This window comes from Scyliorhinus canicula, chromosome 3 (assembly GCF_902713615.1).
Source record: "Scyliorhinus canicula chromosome 3, sScyCan1.1, whole genome shotgun sequence".
NCBI lineage: Eukaryota > Metazoa > Chordata > Chondrichthyes > Carcharhiniformes > Scyliorhinidae > Scyliorhinus > Scyliorhinus canicula.
The window spans coordinates 2,409,699-2,424,921 of NC_052148.1; the positions used below are offsets into that span (position 1 = coordinate 2,409,699).

The 15,223-nt window shown below is 59.3% G+C and overlaps 1 protein-coding gene across 2 annotated transcripts in view; it reads right to left on the minus strand.

Moving 5' to 3' along the window:
• LOC119963786 (disintegrin and metalloproteinase domain-containing protein 12-like) overlaps window positions 1-15,223 on the minus strand; it is a 467,225-nt gene that overhangs the window by 9,741 nt on the left and 442,261 nt on the right. For both annotated transcript variants that reach the window (XM_038793073.1, XM_038793071.1), the window contains one exon: window positions 7,025-7,178. In XM_038793073.1, coding sequence (XP_038649001.1) covers window positions 7,025-7,178 — 154 coding nt within the window. The remainder of the gene's footprint in view (window positions 1-7,024; window positions 7,179-15,223) is intronic.

The window sequence follows — 15,223 nt, forward strand, 5'->3', positions numbered from 1 at the left end:
TGCGACCCCGGGGCCCCCTCCTCACTCGCACCCCGCTCCCTTCTCACTCGGACCCCGGCCCCCTCCTCACTCAGACCCCGGCCCCCTCCTCACTCAGACCCTGGCTCCCTCCTCACTCAGATCCCGGCCCCTCCTCACTCAGACCCCAGCCCCCTCCTCACTCAGACGCTGGCTCCCTCCTCACTCAGACCCCGGCCCCCTCCTCACAGACCCCGGCCCCCTCCTCACTCAGACCCCGGCTCCCTCCTCACTCAGACCCTGGCTCCCTCCTCACTCAGACCCCGGCCCCTCCTCACTCGGACCCCGGTCCCTCCTCACTCAGACCCCGGCCCCCTCCTCACTCAGACCCTGGCTCCCTCCTCACTCAGACCCTGGCTCCCTCCTCACTCAGACCCCGGCCCCTCCTCACTCAGACCCCGGCCCCTCCTCACTCAGACCCCGTCCCCCTCCTCACTCAAATCCCGGCCCCCTCTTCACTGAGACACCGGCACCCCCCTCACTCAGACCCCGGGGCCCCCTCCTCACTCAGACCCCGGCCTCCTCCTCACTCAGACCCCAGCCCCCTCCTCACTCAGACCCCGGCCCCCTCCTCACTCGGACCCCGGCCCCCTTCTCACTCAGACCTCGGCCCCCTCCTCACTCAGACCCCGGCCCCCTCCTCACTCGGACCCCGGCCTCCTCCTCACTCGGACCCCGGCCTCCTCCTCACTCGGACCCCGGCCCCTCCTCACTCAGACCCCGGCCCCCTCCTCACTCAGACCCCGGCACCCGCCTCACTGAGGCCCCGGGGCCCCCTCCTCACTCAGACCCCGGCCCCTCCTCACTCGGACCCCGGCCTCCTTCTCACTCAGACCCCGGCCCCCTCCTCACTCAGACCCCGGCCCCCTCCTCACTCGGACCCCGGCTCACTCCTCACTCGGACCCCGGCTCCCTCCTCACACACCCCGGCCCCCTCCTCACTCGGACCCCAGCCCCCTCCTCACTCAGACCCTGGCTCCCTCCTCACTCAGACCCCGGCCCCTGCTCACTCAGACCCCAGCCCCCTCCTCACTCAGACCCCGGCTCCCTTCTCACTCAGACCCCGGCTCCCTCCTCACTCAGACCCTGGCTCCCTCCTCACTCAGACCCCGGCCCCCTCCTCACTCAGACCCCGGCTCCCTTCTCACTCAGACCCCGGCCCCCTCCTCACTCAGACCCCGGCTCCCTCCTCATTCAGACCCCGGCCCCCTCCTCACTCGGACCCCGGCCCCCTCCTCACTCAGACCCCGACCCCCTCCTCACTCAGACCCCAGCCCCCTCCTCACTCAGACCCCGGCTCCCTCCTCACTCAGACCCCGGCTCACTCCTCGCAGACCCTGGCCCCCTCCTCACTCGGACCCCGACCCCCTCCTCACAGACCCCGGCCCCCTCCTCACTCGGACCCCGGCCCCCTCCTCACTCAGACCCCGGCTCCCTTCTCACTCAGACCCCGGCCCCCTCCTCACTCAGACCCTGGCTCCCTCCTCACTCAGACCCCGGCCCCTCCTCACTCAGACCCCGGCCCCCTCCTCACTCAGACCCTGGCCCCTCCTCACTCAGACCCCGGCTCACCCCTCACTGAGACCCCGACTCCCTCCTCACTCAGACCCCGGCTCCCTCCTCACTCAGACCCCGGCTCACTCCTCACTGGGACCCCCGGCCCTTCCTCACTCAGACCCCGGCTCCCTCCTCACTCGGACCCCGGCTCCCTCCTCACACACCCCGGCCCCCTCCTCACTCGGACCCCAGCCCCCACCTCACTCAGACCCTGGCTCCCTCCTCACTCAGACCCCGGCCCCTGCTCACTCAGACCCCAGCCCCCTCCTCACTCAGACCCCGGCTCCCTTCTCACTCAGACCCCGGCTCCCTCCTCACTCAGACCCTGGCTCCCTCCTCACTCAGACCCCGGCCCCTCCTCACTCAGTCCCCGGCCCCTCCTCACTCAGACCCCGGCCCCTCCTCAATCGGACCCCGGGTTCCTCCTCACTCAGACCCCGGCCCCCTCCTCACTCAGACCCCGGCCCCTCCTCACTCAGACCCCGGCCCCCCTCTCACTCAGACCCCGGCTCCCTCCTCACTCAGACCCTGGGTCCCTCCTCACTCAGACCCCTGCCCCTCCTCACTCAGTCCCCGGCCCCTCCTCACTCAGACCCCGGCCCCTCCTCACTCAGACCCCGGCCCCCTCCTCACTCAAATCCCGGCCCCCTCTTCACTGAGACACCGGCACCCGCCTCACTGAGACCCCGGGGCCCCCTCCTCACTCAGACCCCGGCCTCCTCCTCACTCAGACCCCGGCCCCCTCCTCACTCAGACCCCGGCCCCTCCTCACTCAGACCCCGGCTCCCTCCTCACTCAGACCTCGGCTCCCTCCTCGCTCAGACCCCGGCCCCCTCCTCGCTCAGTCCCCGGCCCCCTTCTCACTCAGACCCCGGCCCTCTCCTCACTCAGACCCCGGCCCCCTCCTCACTCGGACCCCGGCCCCCTCCTCACTCAGACCCCGGCTCCCTTCTCACTCAGATCCCGGCCCCCTCCTCACTCAGACCCCGGCCCCCTCCTCACTCAGACCCTGGCCCCCTCCTCACTCGGACCCCGGCTCCTCCTCACTCAGACCCCGGCTCCCTCCTCACTCAGACCCTGGCCCCCTCCTCACTCGGACCCCGACCCCCTCCTCACAGACCCCGGCCCCCTCCTCACTCGGACCCCGGCCCCCTCCTCACTCAGACCCCGGCTCCCTTCTCACTCAGACCCCCGGCCCCCTCCTCACTCAGACCCCAGCCCCCTCCTCACTCAGACCCCGGCTCCCTCCTCACTCAGACCCCGGCTCACTCCTCACTCAGACCCTGGCCCCCTCCTCACTCGGACCCCGACCCCCTCCTCACAGACCCCGGCCCCCTCCTCACTCGGACCCCGGCCCCCTCCTCACTCAGACCCCGGCTCCCTTCTCACTCAGACCCCGGCCCCCTCCTCACTCAGACCCTGGCTCCCTCCTCACTCAGACCCCGGCCCCTCCTCACTCAGACCCCGGCCCCCTCCTCACTCAGACCCTGGCCCCTCCTCACTCAGACCCCGGCTCACCCCTCACTGAGACCCCGACTCCCTCCTCACTCAGACCCCGGCTCCCTCCTCACTCAGACCCCGGCTCACTCCTCACTGGGACCCCGGCCCCTCCTCACTCAGACCCCGGCTCCCTCCTCACTCGGACCCCGGCTCCCTCCTCACACACCCCGGCCCCCTCCTCACTCGGACCCCAGCCCCCTCCTCACTCAGACCCTGGCTCCCTCCTCACTCAGACCCCGGCCCCTGCTCACTCAGACCCCAGCCCCCTCCTCACTCAGACCCCGGCTCCCTTCTCACTCAGACCCCGGCTCCCTCCTCACTCAGACCCTGGCTCCCTCCTCACTCAGACCCCGGCCCCTCCTCACTCAGTCCCCGGCCCCTCCTCACTCAGACCCCGGCCCCTCCTCAATCGGACCCCGGGTTCCTCCTCACTCAGACCCCGGCCCCCTCCTCACTCAGACCCCGGCCCCTCCTCACTCAGTCCCCGGCCCCTCCTCACTCAGACCCCGGCCCCCCCCCTCACTCAGACCCCGGCCCCTCCTCACTCAGACCCCGGCCCCCTCCTCACTCAAATCCCGGCCCCCTCTTCACTGAGACACCGGCACCCGCCTCACTGAGACCCCGGGGCCCCCTCCTCACTCAGACCCCGGCCTCCTCCTCACTCAGACCCCGGCCCCCTCCTCACTGAGACCCCGGCCTCCTCCTCACTCAGACCCCGGCCTCCTCCTCACTCAGACCCCGGCTCCCTCCTCGCTCAGACCCCGGCCCCTCCTCACTGAGACCCCGGCCTCCTCCTCACTCAGACCCCGGCCTCCTCCTCACTCAGACCCCGGCTCCCTCCTCGCTCAGACCCCGGCCCCCTCCTCGCTCAGTCCCCGGCCCCCTTCTCACTCAGACCCCGGCCCTCTCCTCACTCAGACCCCAGCCCCCTCCTCACTCGGACCCCGGCCCCCTCCTCACTCAGACCCCGGCTCCCTTCTCACTCAGACCCCGGCCCCTCCTCACTCAGTCCCCGGCCCCTCCTCACTCAGACCCCGGCCCCTCCTCAATCGGACCCCGGGTTCCTCCTCACTCAGACCCCGGCCCCCTCCTCACTCAGACCCCGGCCCCTCCTCACTCAGACCCCGGCCCCCCTCTCACTCAGACCCCTGCCCCTCCTCACTCAGTCCCCGGCCCCTCCTCACTCAGACCCCGGCCCCCCTCTCACTCAGACCCCTGCCCCTCCTCACTCAGTCCCCGGCCCCTCCTCACTCAGACCCCGGCCCCTCCTCACTCAGACCCCGGCCTCCTCCTCACTCGGACCCCGACCCCCTCCTCACTCAGACCCCGGCCTCCTCCTCACTCAGACCCCGGCCCCCCTCTCACTCAGACCCCGGCCCCCTCCTCACTCAGACCCCGGCCCCTCCTCACTCAGACCCCGGCTCCCTCCTCACTCAGACCTCGGCTCCCTCCTCGCTCAGACCCCGGCCCCCTCCTCGCTCAGTCCCCGGCCCCCTCCTCACTCAGACCCTGGCCCCCTCCTCACTCGGACCCCGGCTCCTCCTCACTCAGACCCCGGCTCCCTCCTCACTCAGACCCTGGCCCCCTCCTCACTCGGACCCCGACCCCCTCCTCACAGACCCCGGCCCCCTCCTCACTCGGACCCCGGCCCCCTCCTCACTCAGACCCCGGCTCCCTTCTCACTCAGACCCCGGCCCCCTCCTCACTCAGACCCCAGCCCCCTCCTCACTCAGACCCCGGCTCCCTCCTCACTCAGACCCCGGCTCACTCCTCACTCAGACCCTTGCCCCCTCCTCACTCGGACCCCGACCCCCTCCTCACAGACCCCGGCCCCCTCCTCACTCGGACCCCGGCCCCCTCCTCACTCAGACCCCGGCTCCCTTCTCACTCAGACCCCGGCCCCCTCCTCACTCAGACCCTGGCTCCCTCCTCACTCAGACCCCGGCCCCTCCTCACTCAGACCCCGGCCCCCTCCTCACTCAGACCCTGGCCCCTCCTCACTCAGACCCCGGCTCACCCCTCACTGAGACCCCGACTCCCTCCTCACTCAGACCCCGGCTCCCTCCTCACTCAGACCCCGGCTCACTCCTCACTGGGACCCCGGCCCCTCCTCACTCAGACCCCGGCTCCCTCCTCACTCGGACCCCGGCTCCCTCCTCACACACCCCGGCCCCCTCCTCACTCGGACCCCAGCCCCCTCCTCACTCAGACCCTGGCTCCCTCCTCACTCAGACCCCGGCCCCTGCTCACTCAGACTCCAGCCCCCTCCTCACTCAGACCCCGGCTCCCTTCTCACTCAGACCCCGGCTCCCTCCTCACTCAGACCCTGGCTCCCTCCTCACTCAGACCCCGGCCCCTCCTCACTCAGTCCCCGGCCCCTCCTCACTCAGACCCCGGCCCCTCTTCAATCGGACCCCGGGTTCCTCCTCACTCAGACCCCGGCCCCCTCCTCACTCAGACCCCGGCCCCTCCTCACTCAGACCCCGGCCCCCCTCTCACTCAGACCCCGGCTCCCTCCTCACTCAGACCCTGGGTCCCTCCTCACTCAGACCCCTGCCCCTCCTCACTCAGTCCCCGGCCCCTCCTCACTCAGACCCCGGCCCCCCCCCTCACTCAGACCCCGGCCCCTCCTCACTCAGACCCCGGCCCCCTCCTCACTCAAATCCCGGCCCCCTCTTCACTGAGACACCGGCACCCTCCTCACTGAGGCCCCGGGGCCCCCTCCTCACTCAGACCCCGGCCTCCTCCTCACTCAGACCCCGGCCCCCTCCTCACTCAGACCCCGGCCCCTCCTCACTCAGACCCCGGCTCCCTCCTCACTCAGACCTCGGCTCCCTCCTCGCTCAGACCCCGGCCCCCTCCTCGCTCAGTCCCCGGCCCCCTTCTCACTCAGACCCCGGCCCTCTCCTCACTCAGACCCCGGCCCCCTCCTCACTCGGACCCCGGCCCCCTCCTCACTCAGACCCCCGGCCCCTTCTCCCTCAGACCCCGGCCCCCTCCTCACTCAGACCCCGGCCCCCTCCTCACTCAGACCCTGGCCCCCTCCTCACTCGGACCCTGGCTCCTCCTCACTCAGACCCCGGCTCCCTCCTCACTCAGACCCTGGCCCCCTCCTCACTCGGACCCCGACCCCCTCCTCACAGACCCCGGCCCCCTCCTCACTCGGACCCCGGCCCCCTCCTCACTCAGACCCCGGCTCCCTTCTCACTCAGACCCCGGCCCCCTCCTCACTCAGACCCTGGCTCCCTCCTCACTCAGAACCCGGCCCCTCCTCACTCAGACCCCGGCCCCCTCCTCACTCAGACCCTGGCCCCTCCTCACTCAGACCCCGGCTCACCCCTCACTGATACCCCGACTCCCTCCTCACTCAGACCCCGGCTCCCTCCTCACTCAGACCCCGGCTCACTCCTCACTGAGACCCCGGCCCCTCCTCACTCAGACCCCGGCCCCCTCCTCACTCGGACCCCGGCTCCCTCCTCACACACCCCGGCCCCCTCCTCACTCGGACCCCAGCCCCCTCCTCACTCAGACCCTGGCTCCCTCCTCACTCAGACCCCGGCCCCTCCTCACTTAGACCCCGGCCCCCTCCTCACAGACCCCGGCCCCCTCCTCACTCAGACCCCAGCCCCCTCCGCACTCAGACCCTGGATCCCTCCTCACTCGGACCCCGGCCCCCTCCTCACAGACCCCGGCCCCCTCCTCACAGACCCCGGCCCCCTCCTCACAGACCCCGACCCCCTCCTCACTAAGTTAGTGGCACCAGTCTTGAATCTGATCTTGTCACTCTCCTGGTCTTTATCTCTCCCATCTCCTGCTTCCACTGACTCTCCTCCTCATTGACACTTACATTTGTTTAAGGCCTTTTTCCATCTCTATTACTGACCCCCACCAGATTCCTCTTTTTGAAGCTGTTGAAAGCTCCGTGGTCTCACTTTCAGTTGATTCTTACCTTGGACCATCAGCACCTCCTCGAGTTGCTAGAGATCTTGCACTTGCTGCAGTTCCCTTGTTGAAGAGCAGCTTCCCAAGGAAATAGCCCAGAATTGGAACGCTCAAAGCTGGCGCCAAGATGGCAACTGTCAGAACACCTGGATGTACACTACCTGCAGGAATTGAGGGAAATTAGGTCAGGCTCCAGTCATAAACCACAGCAGCTCAGGCAGCGATATCCTGTCTGTGAGGAGGGAAAACCTTTGTCAACCACAAATCAGGCCGAAGTGTGTTATTAAAATAGAAAACTTGGTTTATTGCAACACAAGGTGTTCAAAATATACAGCAGATCCCAGCTGGGTTTCTCAGTTAGTTCCACACCTGGCCAGCTTTATACAGAACTGAACCATGAGTGATCTCGGGCTCCCCCTCCTCCCTCCCTCAGTGTGGGAGCTCCAACCCTATCGCCACAGGTTATAACAACACTGCACACTGTGATCCAGATGTGGTTTCATTCACAATTCACACTCTGCAGCCTAATCCGCTTTACAACAGAAACAACAAACTAACTTTTAATTTTGTACTTCAATTAAATACAAGTATATCCATGTTCACATGGACATTTCATTCCCTAATAGCCGGTGGCCCATTTAACTCTTTATAAACAAGTACAGATGAGTATTGATATCGGAGGATAAAGCAGAGGAGTGAGTGGCTGGAAAGTTGGGGCAGGGGCTCGGACTTCAGATTCTTGGGCCATTGGGGTGGTTCTGGGGGAGATGGGACCTCTCCAGACCGGATGGATTGTACCTAAATCGAGTTGGGATGGGGTTTCTGAGCAGTGTTTTGTTAGTGCTGTTGGGGAGGGTTTAAACTAACTCTGTTCTGAGGGAACCAGGAGAAATGATCAGAGTTCTAATTTACACAAAACACGGAGAAATGGACAGCACAGGAAAAATGCAAAGTAAGTAATGAAACAGGCCCAGAGTAAGGGAGAAACCATTGAAATCTACATCAGGGTAACTGTGCATGTCCGTGCATTCACAGAGCGTGGTTAATCAGGTTGCTGAGTCACAGGCACAGATTACCAGCTGAAAGTACGATGTTGGGATGAAACCAGAGACCTGGTGCAAAGAAGACCAGCATTAATATTAAATACTCCTGGGACTGTGACAAAAATATAATGGGTGGGATTCTCCGGAACCGGGAAACCAATTGGGCGGAGTATGGGTTTTGATGCCAAAATCGTGTCGGGCGTCAGTTTCCCACCAAATCACAATTCTCCGTTGCCTTGACAGCGGCTGCAATACTTTCCAGAACACATAGACAGTTAGAACATAGAACAGTACAGCACAGAACAGGCCCTTCGGCCCTCGATATTGTGCCGAGCAATGATCATCCTACTCAAACCCACGTATCCACCCTATACCCGTAACCCAACAGCCCCCCCTTAACCTCAACCTTACTTTTTAGGACAATTTATCATGGCCAATCCACCTAACCCGCACATCTTTGGACTGTGGGAGGAAACTGGAGCACCCGGAGGAAACCCACGCACACAGGGGGAGGACGTGCAGACTCAACACAGACAGTGACCCAAGCCGGGAATCGAACCTGGGACCCTGGAGCTGTGAAGCATTTATGCTAAGCACCATGCTACCGTGCTGCCCCTAAAGGCAGTTAAATGGTTTTGGCGTTTCATTAGCGGACCAGGACCTGTATTCTCTGAGGGCCTCTGCAATTCTCCGCCTCTGTGGGTTGAATCCCCAACGGCAAGATTCACTTGTGCTTTTAAAAATCAGGAAACTGGCGTTGTGGCTGCTGAGGGAGAGAGAGGGGCTCGGACACAGAGAGGTACAACTGTGGGCTGCCTGTCCGGATACTGGCGGGGTTGGCTGGGATGGGGGGTGGGGGAGACCTGCCAAGGCCAAGGGGAGGGAAATAATGGGGGAACGGGGCATGTGGCTGGGGCACTGGGGTGGTGTCCAGGAACAAACCACCATTGCCGTAGCCTGCAAGGAAGCTGTGTACCCCACTGACAACTCACCTTGGCCTCTGGTTCTGCAGTTTGACACCGCTCATATGGGTGTCCCAACCCCCATACGCCCGCACCCCAGCTCCTCATGGGAGTTTAATCCAGACAAATGTGGGGCGCGGTTCTTCGCTCCCCACGCCAGGTGGGAGAATCACGGGAGGGCAGCACTGGCACCCCTGCGATTCTCCCAACCCCCCAAAATGGTGCGTCGTGTTTTGCGACACGCCGCTCGCCATTTTTCCCGGCGACCGGCGATTATCCGGCCCGGATGGGCTGAGCGGCCTGACGACCCCGATGTGTTCACGCTGGTGGTAACCACACCTGGTCGCTGCCGGCGTGAACATTGCGCAACAGGTAAGTGTGGGGCCTGTGGGTGGCGGAGAGAGGATTGAGCACCACGGGCGTGCTCGTTAGGTGACTGGCCCGCGATCAGTGCCCACCGATCGTCGGACCGGCGGCCCTAAGAGACGTACTCTTTCCCCTCCGCCGCCCTGTAAGATCAATCCGCCACGACTTGCGGGGCAGCGGAGGGGAAGACGGCAACCGCGCATGCGGTTGACGTCACTTAGACGCCGTCGGCTGCGTCATTCTCGGCGCGCCGCTTTGGCGCAAGCGTCAAAGTCCTGCAGCTGGGTTTCTCGCAATGTCGCTCCTAGCCACCCAGGGGGGGAGATTAGTGGGCGAGGAGCGGCCTCCGACACCGGAGTGAAACACTCCGGGTTTCACTCCGGTGTCGGCCGTTGCGGAGAATTTCACCCGTGAGGTGAATTGCACATTCTGAATTCTCCCTCTGTGTGCCCAAACAGGCGCCGGAGTGTGCCGACTAGGGAGGTTTCACAGTAACTTAATTAGACCATAAGACATAGGCGCAGAATTAAGCCACTCGCTCATCGAGTCTGCTCTGCCATTAGTTTTTCCAATTAAGGGGCAATTTAGTGTGGCCAATCCACCGACCCTGCACATCTTTGGGTTGTGGGGGCGAAACCCACACAAACACGCGAAGAACATTAGAACATTTAGAACATTACAGCGCAGTACGGGCCCTTCGGCCCTCGATGTTGCGCCGACCTGTGAAACCATCTGAAGCCTATCTGACCTACACTATTCCATTTTCATCCATATGTCTATCCAGTGACCACTTAAATGCCCTTAAAGTTGGCGAGTCTACTACTGTTGCAGGCAGGGCGTTCCACACCCCTACTACTCTCTGAGTAAAGAAACTGCCTCTGACATCTGTCCTATATCTACCATTCCTCAATTTAAAGATAAGTCCCCTCATGTTGGTCATCACCATCCGAGGAAAGAGACTCTCACTGTCCACCCTATCTAACCCTCTGACTATCTTATATGTCTCTATTAAGTCACCTCTCAGCCTTCTCCTCTCTAACGAAAACAACCTCAATTCCCTGAGCCTTTCCTCGTAAGTCCTTCCCTCCATACCAGGCAACATCCTAGTAAATCTCCTCTGAACCCTTTCCAAAGCTTCCACATCCTTCCTATAATGTGGTGACCAGAACAGCACGCAGTACTCCAGGTGCGGCCGCACCAGAGTTATGTACAGCTGCAGCATGACCTTGTGGCTCCTAAACTCAATCCCCCTACTGATAAAGGCTAGCACACCATATGTCTTCTTAACAGTCCTATTAACCTGGGTGGCAACTTTCAGGGATTTATGTACCTGGATGCCGAGATCTCTCTGTTCATCTACACTACCAAGAATCTTGCCATTAGCCCAGTACTCTGCATTCCTGTTACTCCTTCCAAAGTGAACCACCTCACACTTTTCCGCATTAAACTCCATCTGCCACCTCTCAGCCCAGCTCTGCAGCTTATCTATGTCCTTCTGTAACCTATAACATCCTTCAGCACTATCCACAACTCCACCGACCTTCGTGTCATCTGCAAATTTCCTAACCCATCCTTCTACACCCTCTTCCAGGTCATTTATAAAAATGACAAACAGCAGTGGCCCCAAAACAGATCCTTGCGGTACACCACTAGTAACTGAACTCCAGGATGAACATTTGCCATCAACCACCACCCTCTGTCTTCTTTCAGCTAGCCAATTACTGATCCAAACCGCTAAATCACCTTCAATCCCATACTTCCGTATTTTCTGCAATAGCCTACCGTGGGGAACCTTATCAAACGCCTTACTGAAATCCATATACACATCAACCGCTTTACCCTCATCCACCTTTTTGGTCACCTTCTCAAAAAACTCAATAAGGTTTGTGAGGCATGACCTACCCTTCACAAAACCGTGTTGAGTATCGCTAATCAACTTGTTCTTTTCAAGATGATTATAAACCCTATCTCTTATAACCTTTTCCAACATTTTACCCACAACCGAAGTAAGGCTCACAGGTCTATAATTACCAGGGTTGTTTCTACTCCCCTTCTTGAACAAGGGGACAACATTTGCTATCCTCCAGTCTTCCGGCACTATTCCTGTCGACAAAGACGACATAAAGATCAAGGACAAAGGCTCTGCAATCTCCTCCCTGGCTTCCCAGAGAATCCTAGGATAAATCCCATCTGGCCCAGGGGACTTATTTATTTTTACACTTTCCAAAATTGCTAACACCTCCTCCTTGTAAACCTCAATCCCATCTAGCCTGGTCGACTGTACCTGAGTATTCTCCTCGACAACATTGTCTTTCTCCAGTGTAAACACTGACGAAAAATATCCATTTAACGCTTCCCCTATCTCCTCTGATTCCACACACAACTTTCCACTACTATCCTTGATTGGCCCTAATCTTACTCTAGTCATTCTTTTGAATGAAAATGAAATGAAATGAAAATGAAAATCGCTTATTGTCACGAGTAGGCTTCAAATGAAGTTACTGTGAAAAGCCCCTAATCGCTACATTCCGGCGCCTGTTCGGGGAGGCTGTTCCTGATATACCTATAGAAAGCCTTAGGGTTTTCCTTGATTCTATCCGCCAACGACTTTTCGTGTCCTCTCCTCGCTCTTCTTAACTCTCCCTTTAGGTCCTTCCTGGCTAACTTGTAACTCTCAAGTGCCCTAACTGAGCCTTCATGACTCATCCTAATATAAGCCTTCTTCTTCCTCTTGACAAGTGCTTCAACTTCCTTTGTAAACCACGGTTCCCTTGCTCGACACCTTCCTCCCTGCCTGACAGGTGCATACTTATCAAGGACAAGCAGTAGCTGTTCCTTGAAAAAGCTCCACATTTTGATTGTACCCATCCCCTGCAGTTTCCTTCCCCATCCTATACATCCTAAATCTTGCTGAATAGCATCATAATTGCCTTTCCCCCAGCTATAATTCTTGCCTTGCGGTATATACCTATCCCTGCCCATTGCTAAAGTAAACATAACCGAATTGTGATCACTATCACCAAAGTGCTCACCTACATCTAAATCTAACACATGGCCGGGTTCATTACCCAGTACCAAATCCAATGTGGCCTCGCCCCTTGTTGGCCTGTCTACATACTGTGTCAGAAAACCCTCCTGCACACACTGCACAAAAACTGACCCATCTATAGTACTCGAACTATAGTATTTCCAGTCAATATTTGGAAAGTTAAAGTCCTCCATAACAACTACCCTGTTACTCTCGCTCCTGTCGAGAATCATATTTGCAATCCTTTCCTCTACATCTCTGGAACTATTCGGAGGTCTATAGACAACTCCCAACAGGGTGACCTCTCCTCTCCTGTTCCTAACCTCGGCCCATACTACCTCAGTAGACGAGTCCTCAAACGTCCTTTCTGCCGCCGTAATACTTTCCTTGATTAACAATGCCTTTTACCATCTTCTCTGTTCTTACAGAAACAACCATTCCTGTCCCTGCTCTACCCATGTCCGAAATCGCCACAACATCGAGATCCCAGGTACCAACCCATGCTGCAAGCTCACCCACCTTATTCCGGATGCTCCTGGCGTTGAAGTAGACACACTTCAAACCAGCATCTTGCTTGCCGGTGCCCTCTTTCGAACTTTTAACCCTATCCCTGACCTCACTACTCTCAACATCTTGTACACTGGGACTACAATTTAGGTTCCCATCCCCCTGCTGAATTAGTTTAAAAACCCCCCCCCCCCCCCCCCCCCCCCCCCCGAAGAGCACTAGCAAATCTCCCCCCCAGGATATTGGTACCCCTCTGGTTCAGGTGAAGACCATCCTGTTTGTAGAGGTCCCACCTACCCCAGAATGAGCCCCAATTATCCAGAAAACCAAAACCCTCCCTCCTGCACCATCCCTGTAGCCACGTGTTCAACTCCTCTCTCTCCTTATTTCTCACTTCGCTAGCACGTGGCATGGGTAACAACCCAGAGATAACAACTCTGTTTGTTCTATCTCTCAGCTTCCACCCTAGCTCCCCGAATTTCTGTCTCAAATCCCCATCCCTCTTCCTACCTATGTCGTTGGTACCTATGTGGACCACGACTTGGGGCTGCTCCCCCTCCCCCTTAAGGATCCCAAAAACACAATCAGAGACATCACGAACCCTGGCACCTGGGAGGCAACACACCAACCGTGAGTCTCTTTCGTTCCCACAGAACCTCCTGTCTGTTCCTCTAACTATGGAGTCCCCAATGACAAGTGCTCTGTTCCCCTTCTCCCTTCCCTTCTGAGCAACAGGGACAGACTCTGTGCCAGAGACCCGTGCCCCATTGCTATCCCCTGGTAAGTCCCCCCCCCCCCCCCCCCCCCCAACAGTATCCAAAATGGTATACTTGTTATAGAGGGGAATGACCACAGGGGATCCCTGCACTGCCTGCCGGTTCCCTCTCCCTCCCCTGACGGTAACCCATCTACATTCTTCTTTTACCTGAGGTGTGACTACCTCCCTATAACTCCTCTCAATAACCCCCTCCGTCTCCTGAATGATCCGAAGTTCATCCAGCTCCAGCTCCAGCTCCCTAACGCGGTTCTCGAGGAGCTGGAGTTGGGTGCACTTCCCGCAGATGTAGTCAGCAGGGACACTCGAGGTGACCCTTTCCCCCCACATTCTGCAGGAGGAACATTCAACTGCCCTAGCCTCTATTCCCACTGAACTAACTTCCCAACTACTGAAAACAAAAACAAAATTTTAAAAACTTGTTAGTTTAGCAATCCGACGGACAGAACCTTTTTTTTGGTAACAGGAGGAGGATGGGTGGGAGACACTACGTAAGTAGTGTTTCGGGTAAACCACCTTCAACTTACACTGACCGCACTGCACGTATGCAAATCTCCCCGGAACAGCCAATCAGAAGGTCTGCTCTGCTGCCCTCTGCTGGATGCTTGCCTTCACTCGAACTCCTCGGGTCGCTTACGCAGGTACACCTTCAACTTACGCTGACCGCACTGCACGTATGCCAATCTCCCCGGAACAGCCAATCAGAAGTTCTGCTCTGCTGCCCTCTGCAGAATGCAGAATGTGGAAACTCCACACGGACAGTGATCCAGAGCCGGGATCGAACCGGGACCTCGGTGCCGTGAGGCAGCAGTGATAACCACTGTGCCAACATGCTGCCCTCGGTTCCTCGATGCATTGGCCGAGAAAAGCATCCCTTGTACATTCTAGGAAATCCACCTCCAATCGCATTGCTACCTAATTGATTAGCCCAATCAATATGCAGATTGAAATCACCCATAATAATTGCTGTACCCTTACAGCACACATCTCTAATATTCTGTTTGATGCCATCCCCAATCTCACAAACTACTGTTTGGTGGGTTTCACCTTCCCCCCAAATGGTCCCAATGGTCCAAGAATCAAAAACTCTCCCTCCTGCACCACGCATTCATCTGCGCTATTCTTCTATTTCTGTACTTATTAGCACGTGGCACTGGAAATAATCCAGAGATTATAACCCAAGAGGTCCTGCTTCTTAGTCTATCGCCTAACTCCCTGAATTCTTGATGCAAGATCCTGTCCCTCTTTCTACCTATATCAGTGGTACCAAAGAGCACCATGACCTCTGACTTAACACCCTCCCTCTTCAGGATGCTCTGAAGCTGCTCAGTGACATCCCGGACCCTGGCACCAGGGAGGCAACACACCATTCTGGAGTCTTTTTCACGGCCACAGAAGCGCCTATCTGTGCCTTTGAGGATGGAGTCCTCTATGACTATTGCTCTTCTGCTTTTTTACCCTCCCAACTGAACAACAGAGCCAGCCATGGTGGCACTGCTCTGACTGCTGCAAATCTTTTCCCCCG